The sequence below is a fragment of the Diadema antillarum genome, unplaced genomic scaffold, assembly GCF_040938485.1.
Source record: "Diadema antillarum isolate AM-2024a unplaced genomic scaffold, OU_Dant_1.0 scf00000111, whole genome shotgun sequence".
Lineage (NCBI taxonomy): Eukaryota > Metazoa > Echinodermata > Echinoidea > Diadematoida > Diadematidae > Diadema > Diadema antillarum.
Window position 1 is genome coordinate 1,322,481 of NW_027271000.1, and position 23,855 is coordinate 1,346,335.

The 23,855-nt window shown below is 40.0% G+C and overlaps 1 protein-coding gene across 1 annotated transcript in view; it reads right to left on the reverse strand.

The window, feature by feature from the left end:
* Positions 1-2,427: 2,427 nt before the first annotated feature.
* The window catches only part of LOC139719530 (GREB1-like protein), a 44,416-nt gene continuing 22,988 nt past the window's right edge, over positions 2,428-23,855 (reverse strand). The window contains 20 exon segments of the mRNA XM_071630943.1: positions 2,428-2,603; positions 3,616-3,747; positions 4,139-4,551; positions 5,816-6,031; positions 6,598-6,766; positions 7,330-7,534; positions 8,472-8,630; positions 10,070-10,203; positions 11,305-11,557; positions 13,066-13,275; positions 13,778-14,223; positions 14,907-15,187; positions 16,169-16,281; positions 17,175-17,514; positions 18,663-18,790; positions 20,017-20,218; positions 21,092-21,272; positions 21,921-22,118; positions 23,581-23,667; positions 23,670-23,714. Coding sequence (XP_071487044.1) covers positions 2,428-2,603; positions 3,616-3,747; positions 4,139-4,551; positions 5,816-6,031; positions 6,598-6,766; positions 7,330-7,534; positions 8,472-8,630; positions 10,070-10,203; positions 11,305-11,557; positions 13,066-13,275; positions 13,778-14,223; positions 14,907-15,187; positions 16,169-16,281; positions 17,175-17,514; positions 18,663-18,790; positions 20,017-20,218; positions 21,092-21,272; positions 21,921-22,118; positions 23,581-23,667; positions 23,670-23,714 — 4,088 coding nt within the window.

Genomic DNA, 23,855 nt, shown 5'->3' on the forward strand with positions numbered 1-23,855 from the left:
ACATTACTTTTCTTTTCTTTTTTTTTGAGACCCAGTAAGACTGAATACGAATCTGATCTTATTTTATTTGTGGCCAACATCGCTGCCCACTAGTTGAAAAGCATGGCTCTAGTATAACACATAAATTTGATAGAAGCCTGTAGCCTCTCCATAGCTCTTAACGATCATTCTTGTTGTGAGGAAACTAACAATCATAATACAATATGAAGTTAAAGCCCAAACATAGTTCTTGTATGCCATGTAGAACTCTTGATTTTTGCTCTGAAATGTGCACATATGCCTACATAATTATTTATATCAATTACAATATATTGGGCAACAGTGGCATCCATTGTGAATGAGTCTGCATGCCATTCAATTCCACTGCCTGGACACAAATGAATCACCATGTACTAGCACCATTCTAGATACCCACTACTGAATAGGTTGGCACTTCAAAATAAAAGTCGATATACTGACTATTATTTCGCATTTTGATCTCAAAATATTACTAATAAACTGATTACCTTGACGAACTGCATCAGCCTGACCAGTTTTTTGGTATAGCTTGTCGATATATTGCGAGCAAATTCCAAATGGTGGAAGATGAATTTTGAGCCTTTCCAAGTACTATATTTTAGCTTTAAACTCTAAAGCTTTAAAGTGGTCTTACTACTGAAACACACACTTAACCACATACGTGAATACAGTTCTTACCTACCTTATCTACTGGTAGTCAACTTTGTCAGCCCTAAAGTTTTAGCTTCACTTGCTTTCCCATATTTGACTTTGGGCTTGATACTTTGTACTTCCATAGAAACCTGTACTGATGTATATCATAGATGCTACTGTATCAAGGAGTTGAATGCAATCTTTGGCTTGAACGAGATACTTTAATATCCTCTCAGTTTTTATTCCTTTGTTTCTCATATCTAATCCTCAAGGCTGAGAGACCTCATAATTTGAACTTCACAAAAATGTATGATTACTATTGTCATAGCAATAGTAAGACACAATTTTCGATACATCAAATCTTCGTTTACGCAACACTCAATTTTTCATAATGTGATGAGCATCATGATGAAGTCCTCCATTGCACACTGTTTTCCTGTTTTCTTTTGTTGAAATAGAAAACAATACACAACAATACATGTAACTAATTTACTGAGCCATTGGTCATTCTTTTATTCTTCTTTTGAAATAAAAAAGTCACTATCATGCAGAAGATTAAATTACCAAAAGGTAATTATATTGGAGTGCCACATAAAGTTGTCGGTACAATTTAAAACCTATGCAGCACTCCCCTAGTCCTGTGTCCATTGTCACATACAATAAAATACAAGACAGAAATGAAAGCTGATATAATTCTACCACATCAGGGCACCCCTTTTTATTTAAGATGGCATAATACCAGCCATTATATCAATTCTATAGTTTTATAGAAAGAGGAATAATCATTTGTAACTACTACCAAAAAAAAAAAAGGTAATTATGATAATTTTTTAAGGCAGGGAAGGAGACTCCCCACTTAGATAAAATAACCCAGCAAATCTGTCATTTCTATAAACACAGAAGACTGAGAGTCTTTTTACAAGGTGGCCATTTTGCAATCCACTGACTAAACATACATATAGTGGGATTCAATGACAACAGTATGCATGAATACATGATTTCTCAAAACATTACACTAAGACATTTATAAGTAAGGAGCACCAAAAATAGTACATTAGCATTTTACCTGCTTTCTTCTCTAACAGCTACAACCAACCACACCCTGAAATAGTAGAGGTCTTTTAGTGATCTTCAGATGAATTCCTTAGCTCAATGACAGCTGACAGGCGGTTTGAGAAACTTGATCTATTTTCATGTCATTTTTAACAATAACAACTGACACAAATCATTTAATGGTCTCAAATGAATTGGCTTATTGACCCAGTTCCAAACAACACATCAGAATTATCAGTTATGTTCACACCCTTAAGACATTATGAACAATTGATGTATCTGGAAATTTGGCAAGTGCCCTCTATGGGCCAGAGAAAGATACTTTCAGCACTTACACATACAATATTTTGAGAAGAATTTTTTTTCTTTTTAATTCTGCTTATGAAAACCATCTGGATTGATATGATTACCTGGGTAGTTCTGCCTATAATAATACTGCTAATAACTGAACACACATTCTGGATTAACAGACTACAACTGGTGAGTCTAACACCTGATTTGATGTCCGCTGCAAAGTCGTCTTCTCAAGAACAACCTGCCAGAATGGCAGAATAAAGGCAGGCCGTGATAGAAGAGCCTAAACAGGGCAAAAAGAGCGCCATCTGTGCTGAGAAGTGGAGAACAGCTCCTTTTGCCCTTTGTGTAGCAGGAACTGTGGACAATGTACACAACGCTATTGGTTTTTTGTGCCAATCGACACTCGAAGCACACAATGGGTTAAACCTACGAGCGATCCTCCTCATGGCGGCCAGTGAGCATAAAGAGCGGCTGGTCCACGGCGACGTTGGCGGTCTGGAACTCGTCCCGGAGACGGAAGCGCCACTGCTCCTCGAGGTCGAGACGAACCACCTGACGACGGAGGGAATTGCGGTCCAAACTGATGAGGCATAGCCTGGCTCCTGGAAGGCATAATCACAGGGGAAGAATCTCATGTCAAGCTGCATCATACTGGCGACAAATTGACTGTAATCAAATTTTGCTTTGTTCAAACAGAGGCCAGAAACTTAACATGTAGAGGACGAGCTGATTTTACTATCATGTATTTTCCACAGACACCTGCTGAGTATACTCGGGACTAGCTTTCAATACATGTAGGTTAGAAAGATTTAAGTGACGTTTTATAGGATTTCATGAGTAGGTACGCAATGTCCATATTTAATGGCCTGCGATTTGATTTCTATGACAAAGAAACAGATTGAGCATACATGGGGACCACTTCACTTTATTGAATATTATAACAATTGAAGTTGATATTCAAGAACTTTGATTTTGTCCTCTGATTGGTTGTTGCCTAGCTGCATTTTTGCTTACAGATATTGTAGCAAAAGGCAGTTGATCAGACATTTTAGAGACTGTTAATTTTGAGCTCTGTGATCTTCTCATTATCTCATTATCACATGAAAACAAAAATAACTCAGAAGAAAGTGGACTTCTCAAACAAATAATTTTCTTAAAACATTGTTGGAAATGAGACTAAATCTCTCAAAAGAAAAGTGCTAGTATTTGCTAGGATTTGAGCAGGGGGCCCAATATCAAGTGGCATTTAGCTGCAGCAAGTGCATATCATACTAATAAAGGTACTGGTAATCAATTGACAAATCAGCACGCATACGCTGGCTTTGGAGAGTGCATACAGGGCAAATACTTGTTTTTATATTTGTCAATATATTTGGGCACTGCCACTTTTGCAATCAAGAGCCTATTCGGGAAATTCACAAAAATAAAACCTCCGTGAAAATTTCTGCGCATACAGTAATTGCCACTTGTGATTGCTATTAAGATGAAAACAGTGCCCAGAAGACTAAGATTCAAGGTAGCATACATCTGTAGACTTCTATTGAAGCATTTAATCAGAGAGAAGAGTGATGTTAATCTCCTCAAGCGCTGCTTAGCAACCATCTCCAAACTTACCGTTGATGAACTTAAACTGCTTGAGGAACTCTCCTTCCATGGTTGAGTGGCACATGAAGAGGAGAAGACCACTGAAGTGAGTCTGCTCCACCAGCTCCGCCGGAGGCTGCTGACGAGAGGAGACAAAGTGGACTGGGGAGGAGGAGGAGGACACAGAAGAGAGAGAGAGATGAGAGGTGTGACATCGTTGCCATGGATACTGGTTCAACAATACTTTACAATTTCTGAGCATCTGTCAACAATCATGGAGGTGGATGTCTTCTACAGGTCCTACTCCAACATACTCACGACTGCTACATAAATCTCATGTCTAGAACCACTATATAGACACCAGTTACCTTCTTTGGTAATAATTGTCTACAATAGATTTTGCCATGATAATTGTCTCTGAAAGTAGTCACTGTAAAAGTGTATTAGAATCAAACTGGCAATTTTGGAATACTAGTAAATGCCTTGGAATCTATGAAGGTTTGGAGCATAAAGCAGAAGATTTGTACACAAGAGAAAGAAACCTCATACAGACCTGCAACGCGAGATCCAAGATTGAAGTAGCAGTCCACAGCCAGGACTGGACTCTCGGCGTTGTCGACGGCCGACGGGAAGATGCGCTTCTCACCCATGGTCTCCAGGAACCGCTCCATGAGGAACTGGGGTGGGGCCGTCAAGGGGATCATCTCCTCGCTGTCGGGGGCACGCACGTAGCAGGAGGGGGAGATGGAATGGCTGCTGGGGTGCTTCTTGTGGTGGTGGTGGTGGGTGGTGGAGGAGGTGGAAGAGGAAGATTGCGAGGGGGCATGTGGGTGGGGCTGGGGTTTGAAGTGGGCCAGACTGTTGGCCTCAATGGACTTCACCATGACCGAGAAGTAGACCAAACGGAGGAGGATGTGACCCTCGGACGCCAGCTTCAGGTTGAAGTCAATGTCAGCATCAAAGAACCTTGGGCACAAAATGAGAACAAACAATGTGAAAATATCTCTTCCATTCAACATCAGACCTTAGAATCCATGACAGGTGCAGAGATTCCAGAGATTATGTAACGGGAAAGTTAGCCCAGTTCAGTCAATCTTCCTTTGCTATTCACCGGCGTGCTTTCGAAAACCACGACTAGCGCAGGCCTGCTAGAACAAAATTGTCCATCAGTGACTATGTGAACCCAAGTGTACGCACATCAGTGACTTTCAACTCCATTCAAGATTCTGTGGCTGTGTGTGTGCTACGTATGAAGCTGCACACAATCTGTTACAGAGATGCCCAAATATATGTGACCCGCTACAACAAAATGATCCTAAAGTCGGGCGAGGCATAATTTCCTAGTCTTTCTGCTTTAAATTGATATATAACACATCTTATAAAAATAATCGGCTGCGGAGATATCGATGTTTAAAAGAGAGCATGTCGAGACGTCTGGGAAATCACTGTTTTGAGAAAAGCACCCTTAAAGTTTTCCTTGCAACACAATCGCGGTCAAGGGACATGCAAGTCAGTTTTCACGTCCCGACAATAGAAGGCAAGCCCTAGCAACTCCCGAAATGCTCATTCAAGCACAGCGTCGGCAGTCTCCTCTCCGACCAATCAGTGACCAGGATGCCAGTAGAAGCGGTTGGGCATAGCGCACCCCGCCTGCACGCACCAGTCAACTGGGCAGTGTGTGAGCTTCACGCTTCGGTTAGCGGCAAGCAGCAAACTGACCAATGAGATCACTCTGGTCGTTGTTAGGGGCGGAGCCTATATGTGGCGCTCAATCCAAACTTTGGAACCAGTTTCTGCTTCGTTGAAACGCCAAAAAACATGGCCCAGAAAAACGCTATTTTTTGGTCTTTCCTTTCACCATTTTGCTTCAAAATTTCGACAGATGATAGAAGATATATCAGACTACAAGAATATATCAAAATCAGAAAATCGGAAGTTTTTACCAATTTTGATGCTCTGACTTCACACTCGATTTTCACGGCTTCGACTGTGCGCGACTTTATGACCCTTTTGTTGTAGCGGGTCACATATATATCTGAATACACAGTCTACCTTTGCGACTGGTTTTCAAGGTTTTAGCATGGATATACACCGTATAAGAGGTGGGGGAGGGGATAGGAGTAAGGGAAAGAAGGCCAATACCAAAGCTATCAAGACCTACAGAGTATGGTATCGGTAGCCAGTTCAAGACACGGTCTTGGCAGGACGTCATAGAAGACGTTGAGCTCACCTGTTGAATCCGTAGTCCACGTCTCGAGCCCGGTCCACATTCAGAAAGATCATGTTTTGTAGGTGTGAGCGAGATGCCACATTGGTCCCGGCAGGAGATTGCTGATTGGCTGTCGATTGGCTGTTCCACTGGCCAACACCGAGGGCGGTGTACGCTTCAACGTCCGGGATGTCTTCAATCGTCTCCATCACCGTCTTCAGAGGAATTACCTTCTCACTGCAATTAAACAAACCACACAGAAGGTAAAGAAAAGTGAACAGGAAAGACCATTTTGTTGATAATTGAAAAGAGAATGTTCTTGATATGAAAATTGAATGGGTATCTAACACAAACAGCCACATGCACAATAGACATTCAAAAAGGAAAGCTTTGTTCTGCTCATGTTGACACTTTAGAGCTGATAGAAATACAACACCATCAAGTTTTTGTACTTTTCTGTTCACTATTAGAACAAGACAGACTGGTCTCATTGAGCGAAACCTCCTAAACCTGTTGAGTAGTAGGCCTACAGTGAAGGTTTTGTAATGGCACATACAAAGCACCTCACATACAAGAAATATCATTGTGGAAAGAAGTACTGTAGATCTGGACACAATCGCCTCAATAGACTCTGTTCATTCCATGGATGAAAGCGGGAATTGGTCAAGAATGAAAGGGGCGAGAAGCTGCCCCTTAACCCTTTGGGTACTTTTGGCACAGAAGACATCACTGCCCAAAGTCGTTCCTGGTAAGGAAAGAGTTAAAGTGATCTACAGAACCAAGGAGAAGGTGCACAAACTCACTCTGAGTGGTCCCCTGACCCGGTCTGCGCTCTCCATGTCACACAGTTATCCTCCATCACCAAGATGAAAGGCCAAACAATGTCTGGTTGGAGACCAAGCTTGCTCTGCCGGTTCCTCTCCAGCTCCAAGTTCCTTGTGGCAAGCTCCTTGATGAAATACTTTGCAGCTCCTGATGGAAATACAAATTGAAAAGCAGCATATATGTCTTCAGCCCAGGGCTCTTGAAAAATGTCTCATTTGAAAAAAGGCCATGAAATATTCTTTTACTACCTGGATCATGTATTCCAATGAAATCTTATCTCCGATCTACTATGATGTCAGTCCTTTGCTTTATGAATAACACTTGGTGGTAGCTACAAATGTGCAATCTTAACCCGTTTAGGACGAGTCCCGAGTATACTAGGGCAGGTGTCTGTGGGACATGCGTGTTGTAGCAAAATCAAACTGTCCTCAACGGGTTAAAAAGTATGATACACATGATTGGGCATGGGCATAGGATATCTTCAAAGCCTAGTTTGGAGCTCTCTCACAAGCAAGACATATGCTGGCAGTCCAACATTGTGCGGAATGTTTTGCTGCTGTATCATCGTGAAAGAGAGACCATCTAGCACTTAGAAATTGTGAGAAGAAAAGAAATGCAAGACGATGACTGAAACATCCTCAAAGTTCTTCCTCTGAGTTACGTCTGATATCGGTAGACATTCACGTCACCTCCCCTCCCCTTCCACTTACCAGGTCCCGCCTCGTTGGCAACGACCGGCAGGATGAGGAGAACGTGATTGGGCCACTGCTTCTCGTAAGCGAGGGCGTCCTTCTGTTTGCAGACGATGACATGGACGTGTTTGCTGCCCTCCATGGCGTGGTAGATGTTAATCAGAGCCTGTTCCTGCCTGCCGAAAGACGGCATGAAGATTGGGGTCTTCACCGCATTCGGGCCCTGGAGGATAATGGGGTATGTATGAAAAGAAAGTTCATAAAGACAAAATCACACATACGGTGTACATATACACAATGTATGTGCCACAGTAAACATTTTTACTATATCAATGATTCCTTTTTCCTTTGCCTCCAGCTCGGGTTCACCACAAGTCAAGTCCACATGGGTGTATAATTTTCATAAAAGTTAAACCTCTCACTGTAACTGCTGATATTAACGACTTGCAGCATAATATCTTGGATGATGCAGGTGATGATGAGAATCCAAAATTATAGCAAGCATTTCTAAAGTCATATGTGATGATTTCTCTGCATGCAGACTTCATTCAATTGCCATGAAAGTACCAGCAGACTTGAAAGAAATCAATGTTGCTGAATCATTTCATTGCACTTTATTTCATTTCTTTATTTGTCCAAGTAATGTATAAAAACATGGTCTAAAAATTTGGTTTTGTCACACATTTACTACAGAACCATCTCAACAACTTTTAAAATAAAAAACAAATTACATTACACATAACATCGAATGGATAAGCAAATTGTTACAAAAATATAAACAGTCCATTAAAACACAAACTAACAATACATCATTATATACAGTAGTAAACATACAAAAAAGAAAATATACAAACAAAACTTGTATCAGAATCAACTACGTGTACTTAAAAAACCAATCATGACAATCATCTTAAAGACCTATTACTAAAATCAACAAAGTAAATAGAATTAAGTGGGAGAGAGGTGACATTAAGGTTTGGGGTTAAAAAAAAAAATTCAATAAACCCATTCAACAATTATTTTGAGGTACTCAGTGCAGAAATATTGTAATGGCATATACTGTCCTCATGGTAACCCTGCTATGGATGACTACCAAGGAAGATTATCATCCTATGGTCATCTGACCGTAGACACCGGAAAAAAAGTGACCTCTGGCTGACCTGTTCCTGCTTGGTGGGTAAAACCATGCTGGACAGTTGACCGCTGTGCTGGACAAAGACAAAATGCTTCTCCTGCTGGGCTGGAATCACAAACTGCATCTCTACTTCGCCATAGTAACGAGTGTTGAGTTGAACACTGTATGCTTTTGTTTCTCTTGCCTGGCAAAATGGAAACACAACCTACATTATGTATAATGGACTTGTTCCTCATTAGCTTTCAAACCAATAATTGCATCTCAAATTTTCTCTCAGGTAACTGGTGCAATCAAGCAGATTTTGACCTTAAAAGTGATGAAAACTGGTACATCCTGGCTGTTTGGGCTTTAAAGGACTGACATACCCCTAGCTCCTTGGCTGTCAATCTATCTATCATAATCATCATTATCATTATCATTATCATCATCATTATCATCATTATCATCATCATTATCATTATTATCATTATCATTATCATCATCATTATCATCATTATCATTATCATCATTATCATTATTATCATTATCATCATCATTATCATTATTATCATTATCATCATTATCATTATCATTATCATTATTATTATTATCATTATCATCATCATTATCATTATTATCATTATTATCATCATTATCATTATCCTCATTATCATTATCATCATTATCATTATCATCATTATCATCATTATCATTATTATTATTATCATCATTATCATTGTCATTATTATCATTATCATCATCATTATCATTATCATCATTATCATCATTATCATTATCATCATTATTATTATCATTATCATTATTACTACTACTACTATTACTATTACTGTCGTTATTTTTTATCTTTTAATTCTATGTTTTTTAGAACAGGTACAACTTTTTAGAATCTCACTTGCATGATCTTCATCTTCAAACTCGTCTCCAAGTCTTGGAAACATCTGTCTGTTTAACATCTTACAGTTATCTTTCATCAGTTACATGTAAGCAGTCACAGTTGACCTTGTTTCATTCAATAGAATATGTTGCCAATTTGAGAATCACTTTTAAATAAAGCGATGAATTGGAAATTCAGCAAGCTATGAACAGCAAGAATCATGCATGAACAACAAAGGACTCAAAATGATTTGGAGATTTTCATTATATTCTACAACACACATACACACAAACACAAAATACAATGAATAATAATAAAATGATAATAATAATAATAACAACAACAAGAACACCAACAATAATAATAATGATAATAATAATAGCAATAATAATGATGAAAAATCAGAGAATAAAGATACAACAGCAAACCAGTGAGAGAAATTATGTTGGCCTATGGTTTCTGGGATCTGATGGATCAATAAACCCTACAGCCTGGTGACAAGACTAGTTGTTCATATTGTGCAAGCATGATTATAACCTGAGACATCATAATCCATCAGATTTCTCCTGGAACAAGACAAGTTTGTCAGGGACGGAGATGGTTTTCTCCCCCATTTTTCACACATGGAGAGTGAAGGAGGGAGTCCCCCACCGATGGATCCCTTCCCCCCTCCCCCCATTTGGAGATAAGTCTGAATGCAGAAGCAGTCACTGGTCATTATACAAACTAGTGGTTACTTTCTTCCCTACCTCGGTGGCAGTTACATCCTTATAGTGCTGGCACTGGTCACAGTGGTGAAAGGCATTGTGGGCACTGTACTTGGTCAGACGCATGGATGTGGTGTGCCTCGTGAAATCTCGTTCTCTCTCCAGACCAGCAAAGACTGAAATAGAAAGAGAAGCAGGGGCGGTAAATCCTTAGTATGCTGTGAGTGCAGATTGACATATAGAAAACATCACACAACCTTTCACAGACTGTCCAAAGTCAATGGCACAGACAGCCACCGATCGCGCGATCGCCGAAAAATTTTGCCTGAACATAGAGCCGGATGTCAACTACAAGATTACATGGTCATACAAAAGAAAAATTTTGATTTTTCTATTTTTAGTTAATTAATTATGCAAATTTACGCATGAAAACATATTTTAACCTATAACTCCATTAAAAAGACTGAATGATTGCTAAATTTTTGTGTAAGAGTTCCTCAAGACACATTGAACAATTTTCTTGTAAGAAAATAGCACAATCAAAATCAGTTTCTTTTGTTTTGTATTGTTTTGTTAATTTCTTATGTACTTCATTTTTTTTTACCTTTTGTTTTCTATTGTTTTTTGGCCAAAATTTGTTGCAGGCACTTTTTCAAGCTTATCTACATTAAAATTGATTAATTTCAATGGTTAAAAGTTGAAATAATCTAATTTATATCAATTTAACCAAAAAACACAATTTGCATTGGATTTGCACACGATATCATGAATTTGAGCTGTTTTCGGGTTGACAGGGTTAAAGGTCAGCCTTCCCTCCTCATCTCAGTTGTCTCTTCAATCTTACCTCTATCATCCTCTATCATCCTCTCTCTCTAACTATCTCTCCTCTCTACTCCATCTCCTTTTCTCCATCTCTCTTAATTCTGTTTTTTTTCCTCTATATATCTATGTTTCCTCTCTTTATATGTTTTCTCTCTTTACATGTATATCTCTGACTTTTCTCATGATATCTGTTTTCTCTCTTTATATCCATTTTCTCTCTGTATATCTGTTCTCTCTCTTTACATGCTTTTTATCTTTATATTTCTACTATATATACTATATTTTCTACTACTACTACTATAATTCATGTGGCATTTCACACATTTCAACAAATATGGGTAGTTTTGACGGCAGCAGAACAAACACTGTGATCCTTGTCCAAAGATTTTTTGCGATCTGTTTTCCCAAGTCACTTCAAGATAGTATTTGATTAATATGCATTCTTCTGTTTTTACCTCCACTTTGTCTGGTGGGGCTCCAGATGGGGCTGTGTCCACGGTAACGACCCTCAAGCAGCCTCTCATCAAACACCAGCTGGCTGACCCTGCTGACCCCTGACCCCTGGGGGTCACCCATCACTCCTAGAGCACACTGCTGGGCGGGGGCTACATCCAGGTCAGACTCATCGAAGACTTCTACCTCTTGGAGACGGATGAGCATCCGAAGAAGGACCCGGGCAAAGTGGAGGTATGCTCCTGTCTTCCCGACCTTCACAAACAAATAAATTAGAGGCATAATTTACCATTTGCAGATGAAACAAAAACCCAGCATTATTGCTTTACAATAGTTCTAAAATGTGAGTTAGGGATAGAAACAACCACTGTAAAAATTTGAATCCGTAGAATAGATGTTTAAGTGTTGTTAAATACACAATATGTGAATGATAGTTATGATGAAAATGTTTCCAGACTAAACTGTCTACAGTTATGGTTTAATGAGAGAAATACTGATATCTCCTTATATTTCAGGCTTTATTGAGAAAATCTTATATGGTAGGGTGTTTTGTATGCATCAAATGTGATATCTTGAACATTTTTTTTATATCACTGCTCCCAAAGGTAAACAGGACCTTTAAGTATTGTTAAATACACAAAATGTGAACAATAGTTATAATAAAAACGTTTCCAGACTAAACCGTCTACAGTTAGTTTGATGGGAAAGACACTCAATCTGATATGTCCTTTATATATATATGTATTAGGCTTTACTGCGAAAATTTTATATGGTAGGATGTTTTGTGATACAACAGACAACACAAATGCATCAAATCATGTGATATCTTGAACATTTTTGAAATCACTTCTCCAAAAGATAAACTGGACCTTTCAGTTCTCACTGCATGACCTTTACAAACAACCCAAGACTTAAATATTACTGCACAACCTTTAAAAAAAAAAAACAATACCTAGACACCAAAAATTGTTGTATAACCATTACAATCAAACAAATTAAGATTACAATTAGTAATCCATGGTTGTATGTCATGACAGTTACAAAGGATGGGATGAGATGAACTTTGGACCACTCATTCTTGCCGTAAGTTTGGGTGCATGCACTTTTACTGGATGGGTGATAAATGGTTTTTTTAATTACTCATGCATCCTCCTATTTTCCCAAGACAAAGCATAAAGAACCAAACTTTACAAACCTACAGTTGTAGGACCTCCCACCAACCGATGTTTTTTTTTTTTTTTTATTTGACCTGCTGAGATTTGCCAATTCATATCACCATTATCATGGAAGAGACTAGTAATGAATATGAAAAATTTGGCAGAAACCAGTCTTTCATTACAATAGAAGTGAAATGAGACATTTCATTTTTGACCACACATGAAAGATATGGCAATACACCATGTGTATTTCTGAAGGCAGAAAACTTTGTTACGACTAGTAATAGCCTCAGTTTATGTCGGACAATGTGTTTGCATGTTTTAATTAATGATGGCATTATTATATCCTGCAAGTTTATGAACACTTTGTCACAGTGATATATGTCCATGTTAACCCGCTGAGGACGAGTCAAGAGTATACTCGGGCAAGTGTCTATGGAAAATGTGTGTTGTAGCAAAATCAGAATGTCCTCAACAGGTTATTTACCCATTCTGTCTTTTGACCCTTCAAGCCTTGTACCTTGAGTGCTGCTTGGCACTAAAAACCCCATAGCATTGTATACACTGTCCACAGTCCCTGGCGCAGAAAGGGTTAACACCCGTTACCTGTGAAGGTCCATATAGGAGCAGTCTCCGTGGGTGATACTTTGCGCTCCCTTCGCTCCTCTCGTAGTCATAGTGCTTTGCCTTGGGCTCTGTCCACTTCCGGTAGTAGGCACTCTTGGCCTCGCCAGAGTCGTCTGTTAGCGGGGGCCTGAGGGCCCCGGACCAGGTAGAATCAGGGCTCGGTAGTAGTGTGGATATGGAGGGTGTGTGCTGAAAGGTAAAATTAAAAAGGGCATGCCGGTTTGCTTTAGAGAGATTTGGCTCAGAAGAGGCACTGCAACAGGTAATTACCAGTAGATTCTGAAAAGCATCACAGACATGGAGGCACACTGCCAGCTACTAAGACATCATCACAAAACTGATTATCATTACTATTGAGCTAAACTGGTGAGATGGGGAACATAAAGAATCATTCATGTGCATGTTAAGCACAGCATTTTTGAAATTTCAAGCCTCACAAAGAGTACAAGTACATCATACTTCATGATTCATTACAGAGATCCCTACACTTCATACTCCATTTGTTCCTCGTCCTATCAAGATCCTGATTTTATGACCAAATATTGTAGGTATATGTAAGACAGAAAAGGCTTTATTATGAAGCCTTCATTTCGTGAATCAATTAATGCACTCAGTCACTTCTCTTCATAGCTTTTACTCTTTCAAAATTGAGTATCTGATGAAAATTTCAGAAAACACATCCTTGCTTTACCTGGCTGGATTTCTTGCGTAAAATGTCAAGGACGGAACGTGAGAGGAGGATTGTGGGAGGGGATGGGTGATCTCCATTCTCTCCCTGGCCACGCCCATCGGTCACACCCACATCTCCACTCGGAGCTGGGGTGACCTCCATCTCATCCTCCCCATCTCCTTCTCCAGCATTCTTCGCCTCATCCTCATCGTCGCCATGGTTTCCGGCCACGCCCTCATCTTCTCCAATTGGGTGGGGTGGGTGGGTGTTAGAGGAGCGTTGCTCTGCGACTGGAGGGAGGGGCGAGCTGGATTTTGACGGGGTGACGGAGGGGGGAGGGGAGCTCAGGTGCATCCCTGGACTCAGAGCTGGACGGTTGCTAGGCAACTGTCCTGTGCCCAGTGATGATGATTGAGAGGTGTCCATCACAAATGACTTTGGAGTGGACCGTGCACTGCTCATGTTGTCTACAGAATGTAAAGAAGAGAAAACGGACCAGAGCATTATTTTATTAGTTACATGAGACATCAAGTATCTATGACACACTGATATAAGCTCTCTTTGGTTGATTTGGCTACATCAATTCGGATCATATTCTACAGCATCCGTATGATGTCAGGAGGAAGTCTGCAATTATATGTCACAAATAACAAGAAGAAACAAAATCCTTCATATGAATTATAAAGATTGTGATCATTGTTATGACCATTATTCAGGATACCACACGATGAGCCATCAGCAGTAGCACTTAAAGCAGCAACTTAGTACAATTAGCAACCTCTCCCACCGTCACATCCATCATTATCATCATCACCATCATCATTATCATCATCATCATTATCACCATCCTCATCATCATATCATCATCATAACCATCATCATCATCATCATTATCATAATCACCATCACCTTCACCACCATCATTATCATCATCATCATCATTATCATCACCATCATCATGACCATCGTCACCATCATCATCATTATCATCTCATAATCACCATCATCATCACCCTGCTGTAGGCACCGATGCTTTCATCACCTTTCAAACACCACTTCAATATCCATCAGTATTACATCTAAGTCCTCTCTTGGAAGTTATAATCAAATAAAATTCATTTCATGTACTCATATATTGTCTCCATCTCACCTGACTTGCACGATCCATTATCGGCTGCTCCCTGGGAGGAGACATCGATGAGTAGAGGGGGAGACCCAGCCGCCCCGTACTCCCCCCGCTCCTCAAAGACCCCATCCTCATCATAATCCTCCATGTCATCTTCGTCATCGTCGCTGTCCTCCGCCACCGTGACAACAGAGGAGACGGATGATGAAGACACATACGTACAGCCCAAACCCAGCTCCTGCTCCAGGGTCGTGAGGTCACAGGCTCCATGGTTCACAAGTCGAAGGTCAATGACCTTCAATGACCTTGTAGAAGAAAGAAATAGAGAAAAGATACATCAAATACTATGCAGAGTATTGTATTGTCACACACATAGATGATTTCCAGTATCAACTCTATCAATTAAGTAGATAACAAACAGAAATTATCACAAATGACTTAACTTTTTTTTTCTAAGTCTGTGCCAACAAAAAACCCTTGGAGACAACATAAATTGCATTTGTGTCACTGGAAGAAGTATTTTGGCAAGTTGTAAATATCACTCGACCTGAAGAATTTGCAGCCAGCAAAAAATGTATGGCATACCATATCATAATGAGCAACGGGTGGTACACAAAGATGATGAAAATAAAAATTAACCCGTTCCTCCCGCAATTCTCTGAGTGCTTTAATACTCCAAAACAAGTTTTTTTTTTTGTTTTTGTGAGGGAAGACAGGCTGGTAATCCACCTGTGCGAAAGCATGACAGTCAAGAGGTAAGCCTACATGTACCCCCTTCCCATGGTCAATTACATGGGCCATCGAGCAATACAATTATCGATCGGGTGCAAGGTATGAATAGAGTGTGCGCTGATATGCGCAGAAACTCTTTTGTTTGAATACAAGAAAGACGCACCTAAATTGAGTCAGCGAAGTCAAATATCTACTGGGCTTACCCTTGACTGCTATGTAACATGTATACACTGTACATCTTTATATGAGTTTTACGGTAAAACAAGCACACACTACACTGGAGAATATGCAAATAATGCTGCAATGCATGTAATTTTCATTGAGAAAGAAAACAGATAATGATAAAAGAAACTCTAACCTTTCTTTTACAACAATTTTAGTGGGCAGCATAACACAAATAAGCATGGATTTAGGCCACAAATGCAGGCAATCCTGCTTACATGTTGGGAACCTTGTATGCTAGGTTCCTGTCAGTTGACACCACGTGAACCTGGTATACTGGTACCAGGTTCCCTACAGAACTGGCTAAAACTGCAGGTGTAAAGGCAGCTTACTTGGGCATGGTCTCCCCAGCCAGGTTCTTGCCAGCTAGGACCATGATGCAGGGAAGCTGGTCCAGGTCTTGATAGCTCTCAGGTCTCCAGTCTTCATCCTCTCGGCGCCAGCCCTAGTTTGGATTGATGTGATCAAATCATGGATAGAAAGATGGGACTTTAATTTTTAAAGTGGACCAGACACTAAGACTTGACTACATCAATGCATCATACACACACATTAAAATTAATCATTAACCTGTTTTGTGCCAATGAGTTGAATATGCACAAATCTCACACACTTACAATGTATGGGGAATTAATGCGGCACAGAGAGGGTTTAAATAGTGACCCGATTGAGTCATTTTCATTCACAGTCCACTGGGGACAATTTGGTACCCATAACAAGTGCAAGCCTGCTAGAATAGAATTGCTCATCAGCGAATGTGTGCACGGAAGTGTACGCTCACCGGTACTGTTTGACATCAGTCGAGATTCTTCGGCCGTGTGCGTACTTACAAAAGGACCAGTGATAAAGCTGAACACAATTCATTACAGGGATTTATGAATGTATCTGATTTGGACCAGCCTTCCCATTGCATATGGTATCCCAATGCTGCCGGATCTTTAACTTTTCTGTGCCAATATCCATCTGAAGGTTCATACAGCTACAATGTAACTTGAATTTCTTTTGTATTTGCCAATCAGTCCAACATTTTTTTTTTTTTAATGTAAAGGGATTATGTCAATTTTCTTGTCATTATTGTATCATTTGGGCCCAATTATGGGATTTGAGACTTGTTTTATCCATGTGGATTGTCTATCTTAGTTAATGGCCAAGTTTTTTTCCTGGGAACTACAGTAAGACTATATCTACCACTGGCCTCCTGTTTGCGCACACCAACCATATCATCTTGAGCCAGTGGTTTGAAGATTGGGGAGCAAATGTTAGTAAATCAGCTAGGCATAGGAACATAAAGGTTTAAAAATTATACACACAAAAAAAAACAACAACTGAAGATCTAACCTGTAGTCTCTTGAGGAAGTAGTCGTCCAGGAGTATCTCTTGGTCCTGAGCACACAGGATGATGTCAAGGCGGTATTGGAAGCCAATCTTGTCCCTGACGGTCCTCAGCTTGTCATGGGCCAGGATGGCTAGCTGGGGGGATGGGATCCTTAGGACCACCATGTGGCCACGCCCTTCTGGCTGGGTCAGGGGCGCAGTCACCAGGTCGCGGAGGATCTTGGTGGTCACGCTGGTGGCATCGTGGCGGAGTTCTGTGATGCCAGCGAGACTCATGAGGGCAGCAGAGTACTGGCGGACCAGGAGGTAGGTACGGACCACCAGACTGTGCAGCTTGGGATATCTGGGGGGGGGGGGGGGGAGGAGAAAAATCACATAAAAGTAACATCTGCAGCTAGGGAAAGGTGAGCTTTCTTCGGTTGGCAGCCAGAAAGGTGGGCAAGTACTTTGTTATGATATTATCTTCTAATAGATTACTGGTAGTATAACATTGACATATTTGTGAGTAATCTCAACCTCTACAAGACTGACTTCTGTAAAACCTGACATTTCTTAGTGCATGAAACCTTTGCAAATTTTGCAAGGGGCAAATATCAGCTAAAGTTGAATTGAAGCAAAAGTTTCTTGTCTACACATATATTCAATGCCATTCACTAATATAAGCAAGTGTCATGTTGCAAATGTTTCTAGTTTTACGGTATTCAATGCTTGGTCATCAATCCACAGTAAATTTGACTGTAAAAAGAAACTGATGCACTGGAAATTCAACCCTCTTTGGTAAACTCAAAGTTCTTTGACATGTATGGTAACTGTGAGCTAAACCACAGCTATGTACGTAGCATATTAACAGACATTCAGTACTTCATCAGATTGACAGGGATAAACTGTCGTTGGGGTGACAAGACCTTGTATCTGAAATTTTGGTGAAAATGACTTGTTTGCATTAATGGTCAAATAATGGTTAAGTGATGTCCTTTCCAAATCCCAACTGTCTTACTCCAAAAATAAAATCACCAGGGCATGGCAAAGGAAAGGCTATCCCATTCACTATAGTGCTTTGGCCGCCATGTTCTTTGGCTCTCCTGAACATTTGACATTTTGTAGGCATGAGGTCTTGTTGCCCCAGCAATAAATGTCACGTAAGAACTCACTGCCTTCTAATGCCAGCTGATATCACTGGTATCACATGACCAAGATTTATCATGTCTGAGATCTCAAGTAATCAAAGAAAATTATGTCATCTCTTCTGACCTATAGTGACATATGACCTTATGTGACTTACTGACACATAATCTCTAGTGACCTAATAACATGACCCCTTGTAATAACTCAGTGATCTGGTAAGTTCTTCTGACCTAGTGCGATATCTCTTATGATCTAATGACATCTGGCCTCAAGTAACCTTCTGAAATCATGTGGCCCAATGCACTTTAGCCTTACTCTATATCTACAAGCCCCCTTTTTAATTTTTTCTCCAAGAAATTCACCCACCTGACCATGAGTGAGGCTGCCACGCTCTCATAGGTGTCATCACTCTGCAGTAAGGGAGACCTATTGCTCCATTCCAACGTCTCTACGTACTTCTCCAGGCCAAAATAGGTCTGTGGAGGGTCAGCATCCTGTGTCAGCAAAGGTCAAGTAGAGTCAGACCATAAAGTGGACATTACAGAACACATTACCAGGGGTAGGCTTAGCCTGTTGAGGACAGGCAGACTTTGCTACAACACACATTTCCCATAGACACCAGCCCAAGTATACTCGAGACTTGTCCTCAACAGGTTAATATTACACAGATATTGCCTTTCTAGAGGTGTAATATAACACAACTGGTCGTGTTGTAAATATTGGGTATATCATGTGAATAATCACAATGGAGAAATGAGTGTGACATAACTCCGTCCTTCTGCAGTCCATATTCATCATTTCATTCTTATGTACCAAATTAAAGTTTAAATGAAATATCTTCTTCCATATGGAATGCAAAACTCTGTGAATTCCACAATTCTCAGAACCAATTACAAATTATAATTTTCAAAATAATGGGAACACATCAGCCACATTGTGTTTATATCTGTTTGCACTAGCAAAACATTACCACTATCATTGCACCTTTGGGTAATTATGATCGCTATCCATTTAGAACTGTTAAATAATATTCATTACGGAGGAAATCACAGCAATCTACTGTAAACTCAGAAATTTTCATGTACATGAAACTTATGCGAATTTCGTGAGGAGCCAAGATTTGTAAAGTGTATGTACAATATTGTAAAATGCACACGAAAGTTCTTGTCTACACATTGCATTTGCAAAAGTTTTATGCAGCTAAAAAGGACATCAGCTCCAATTTGCAAAAGTTTCATGTCATGAATGTTTTTGGTTGTACAGTACCTTCACTCAACCACAGGAGTGATAAAATTCTGGTGCTGAATGTTCACATATCATGGTATTCTACTATATATTCACATATCATGGTATTCTACTATGTGTAGAATCATCAGGATGGAAAAAGGCTAAAATTGTGATTGTAAAATTCTTTATGCTGATCATTGGAAGAAAGAAACATGAAAAAACAAACCCAATTACAAACTCCAAGGATATGGCTACTCCCTCCCACTTCCATTTTTGGGGTTAATGCAAAAATAATCTATAAATCAAGATCATGAACACTTAACCTACACTAGTATGATTCCATTGTTATGATCAGAAGGAAAGCTATTGATAATCATCTTACTTGGCAACTAAATTGTAACAATTAATGACAACATTTTTCATTCTCTCTGACTCCACACTGAAATTACGTTCCACATCATACAGGCACTGAAAGTCTGCCGCTATCCTGCACCTGGTCATTGGTCATCTGGGGGACGGAGGTCGGCATGGAAACCTCATTCTGGGGGGCGATGCGGGTCTTCTTGGTCTGAAGGCTGTAAGGCTGACTACTGACGTGGAGTGTGAGGAGGTTGGGGGCATCCAGGGCAGCATGGCTGTTGATGTACTTGTGGGCAAAGCCTCCAACCGATAGCTGCTGACCACTACTGGTCACCCTGTGGTCAAGACAAACAGACAGACAAAGAAAGTCATACATACATACAAACAGACAGACACATAGAGACAGTCATACATATAAATACAGACACAGACCTCCCAACATTTCTAAATGAAAAATAGGGATGATTTGGCTGAAAAGTAGGAAAGAAAGAGCGCCAGCCACCACAAGAGTGTTTAGTAAAATTATCAGGAAAAACAAGAAACTCCTATTGAAGCAAGAGCTGGGAATGGTCAGAATTCAGATTCTTTCTTCCAAATTCAGAATGGTTGGGACGTCTGCAGACAGAAAGACAGATAGACGGTCATACATTTATACAGTACATACACACAGAAAAAAATACAACTTCTAGAGACAAAAGGGAATCATACATACATGTACTCTACATTCACTACCCAACTTACCGGGTAGATTTGAAAACCTTAAATGATGCTGGACAGAAAATAAGTGCATTGACTCATACATTCATCAGTAACGGTCAATTCCAATCGAAATCATTTGGCTGTGTGTGTACTTGATACATACTTGTACATGTAGATATTTAAAAGTGATAAAGCTGTACACAATTCGTCACAGGGATTCTTAAATACAATGTACATTGAATATCTAAGACGGGCCAGTCTTATATACCACTTCATGGTATCCCAACAGTACCTGCGCTTCAGAATCAAACTTTACAGTGTTCTGCCCCTATGGAATATCCATAATACTGTATACCAGCAAAGAGAGACCCATTTATGGAAAAAATGTCTTGTTTGTGGACGAAATTGCCGTGGTAGGGTTTTGAATCATGCACCTGCATATTGAAAGTACAGTGTGCATACCACTGGACCCCCCAACACCCCCTAAATCATCCCCAGCTCCATCTCACCTCACATCCAGGTGAGCCTGATCGTGGACGAGGACAAACAGGGTGTGGGGCATCGTCTTGACCTTGTTGATGAAGAGGTCAAACTTGGCCTGGTTCTCGACCGAGCTGTCGCACTGCATCACGAACGGCTCGGCAGACTTCTGGTCACTGGCGGTCACTAATCCTAGATCCACCAACAGGTCTTCACAAAAAACAAGAAAATAAAATGTAAATGTTTTATTGACCCGTTGAGGACGAGTCCCGGGTATACTCGGGCAGGTGTCTATTGGAAATGCGTGTCGTAGCAAAATCAAACCATCCTCAACAGGTTAACATCTTCATCAAACATATGGAGATTATAGTCCAAATTATGCTTAATTTTCATCATGCTTTTGGATTTTGCTGGGAGAATGCCAAGTATCGGTACCGCCACTAATCTTCCATAATGAAATCATGAATATCTTATTCTTATTTCATGAAACACAGCGATTTTTCCTGCAATAAGCAGTTGACTGGTATGCCTCCACCTTTAACCTGTTTCAACCAAAATTAAAATTTCACAAGATTTTCAAAGGTTTGGAATAAAAGATTACAATCTCTCAAACAATGCAAGAAACTACTGTTAAATGAGGAATGTTTGTGTGCACTTTGATTTCGCGAATTTCGCGAGACCAAGATTCGTGAAATTAAAATGCACGCAAAAGTTCTTGTTTACACTATATGCACTGAATGTTAGAGGCAACTCGCGAAAATTTCATGCTACAAAAAGGGCTGTAGGCTCCAATTCGTGAAAATTTCATGCCGCAAAAATATAGTGTTTTACAGTATTCAATTCTGAGAGACGACCTACTTGACTGAATAAGCCTGGACAGAGTCTGACAATAGAGGGCCTTGGATGGTGGCACAACGATCAACAGATGAACCTGGATGAATCGACCCAGGTCTAGCGCCATCTGGTCCGAGTCTGCGATGGTGCACACTTGGGAGAGGATCTTCATGGCTGCCGTGATCTGGGCTGGGTGCAGTGTGAACACACCCTCCTCGTGATCTAGTTACCATGGTGATAGAGAGACAGAGAAAGCATCAAGAGGAATTGTCCGAGTAAGTCTCTGATATCACTGACATCACACATACTTATGAAGATGATGACAATAACCAAGACTGAAATGTCATCAACAATAAATCAAATTTAAAAAAAGAGAAACATGTTTCATTCACAAAACAAGCAAGCATAGTCATCTTGCATTTAAACGGGATGGCTAGTAACTGATCAGTGGGAATCAGTGGGAATGCTGGAGGATGATTGTTCCAATCCTTGTGGGATTCAGTTAAGAGTACATTATATATCTATTGTTGTGTGAAATTCATTTGCTTCAGAATGGTCTCATATTCAAGTAATGTGCAGTTTAATGTTTCCAGGTTAGCGTGCCTGGTCAGTGACAGGGCATTAATCTGCACATTACTTGAATATGAGACCGTTCTGAAGCAAATGATTTTCACACAACAGTAGATATATAATGTACTCTTAAATGAATCCCACAAGGATTGGAACAATCATCCCTCAGCATTCCCACTGATTCCCACTGATCGGTTACTAGCCATCCCCTTTAAGTGATTGATATTGTAGAAGGGTGACATCAGCAAAAATTACCACAAATGGAAGACAATCAGGAATATTTCACAGAGTATTACTGTCAATCAAAGTCAATTACCTGAACCTAGATGTCATGAATCATAATTTGTCCTAAATAGAACATATTACTTTGAATGTGATGAGTATATATACCCACCATCATTATGAGTGGTTCACAACATACAAGCTTGCTTTTTAGTGGACCTCTCAGTTCTTTTTTTTTTCTCAACTGAAGCATAACTTTGTACTTTTTTGCCAGTATGCATTCTTTTGTTTATTTGTATCATTTATCTTTTACAAAGTCGAATGTTTATGTTTATGATGTAATTCCAAATATATTATGCGTTATGTTTTGTTGGAAAAAGAAGAATGAAAAATAAATGAATTGAATTGAATTAAATTGAATATTTACCCCCCCCAAAAAAAAAAAAAAAGAAAGAAAACTTTCAACACCATAATTTTTCGAACAGCTTTTGGATGATATGTCTAATCATCACTGCACAGGAATGCCAACTTTCTGAACAGCAATGCAGTATTCTGTAGGCTGAAAATCATGTTTTTTTGGTGTAGAAACAGGTATATTCACTTTTCCTGCAATAGACATGTGTAGTGTAGGAATACAATTTTGATAAAACAGCATATTCCATGAAACCTGCAGTATTTCTAGCAAAATAAAAGAGTATAAAATACAGCACAAAATAAACAGTTAGTAACTCTGACTATTAAAACAACACATGGTTACTTGGGCACACAAGTCTTTGAGTACATGTATCAGATTACCCAAGAAAGATGATGTGAGTGGGGGGGGGCAGGGGGTGGGGTGAGGGGAGGGGGAGGGGGAGGGGAAACAGTACGGAGTAAGTTAGGAAGTTTGTACCTTCAGCTCTGACGATCATTTCCTGGGCATCGGTCTCAGGCACCCTCTGTAGGAGCTCTCCATCAAACGGGATGAACACCTCCCCCTGAGACTGGCTGAAAAGTTTTCCAGTAAGGCATCAATGTCATGACCAGCTGAATGTCAGAAGGGTAAGGAGCAAATAATTGAACAACCTTTAACTCCTTATGTGCCATGCTGTAAATCCCCTGTGTGCACATTATTCTGAAAAAGCAACGTAGTCATGCTTTGGGGAACACATTCTGTTTTTCAAATAT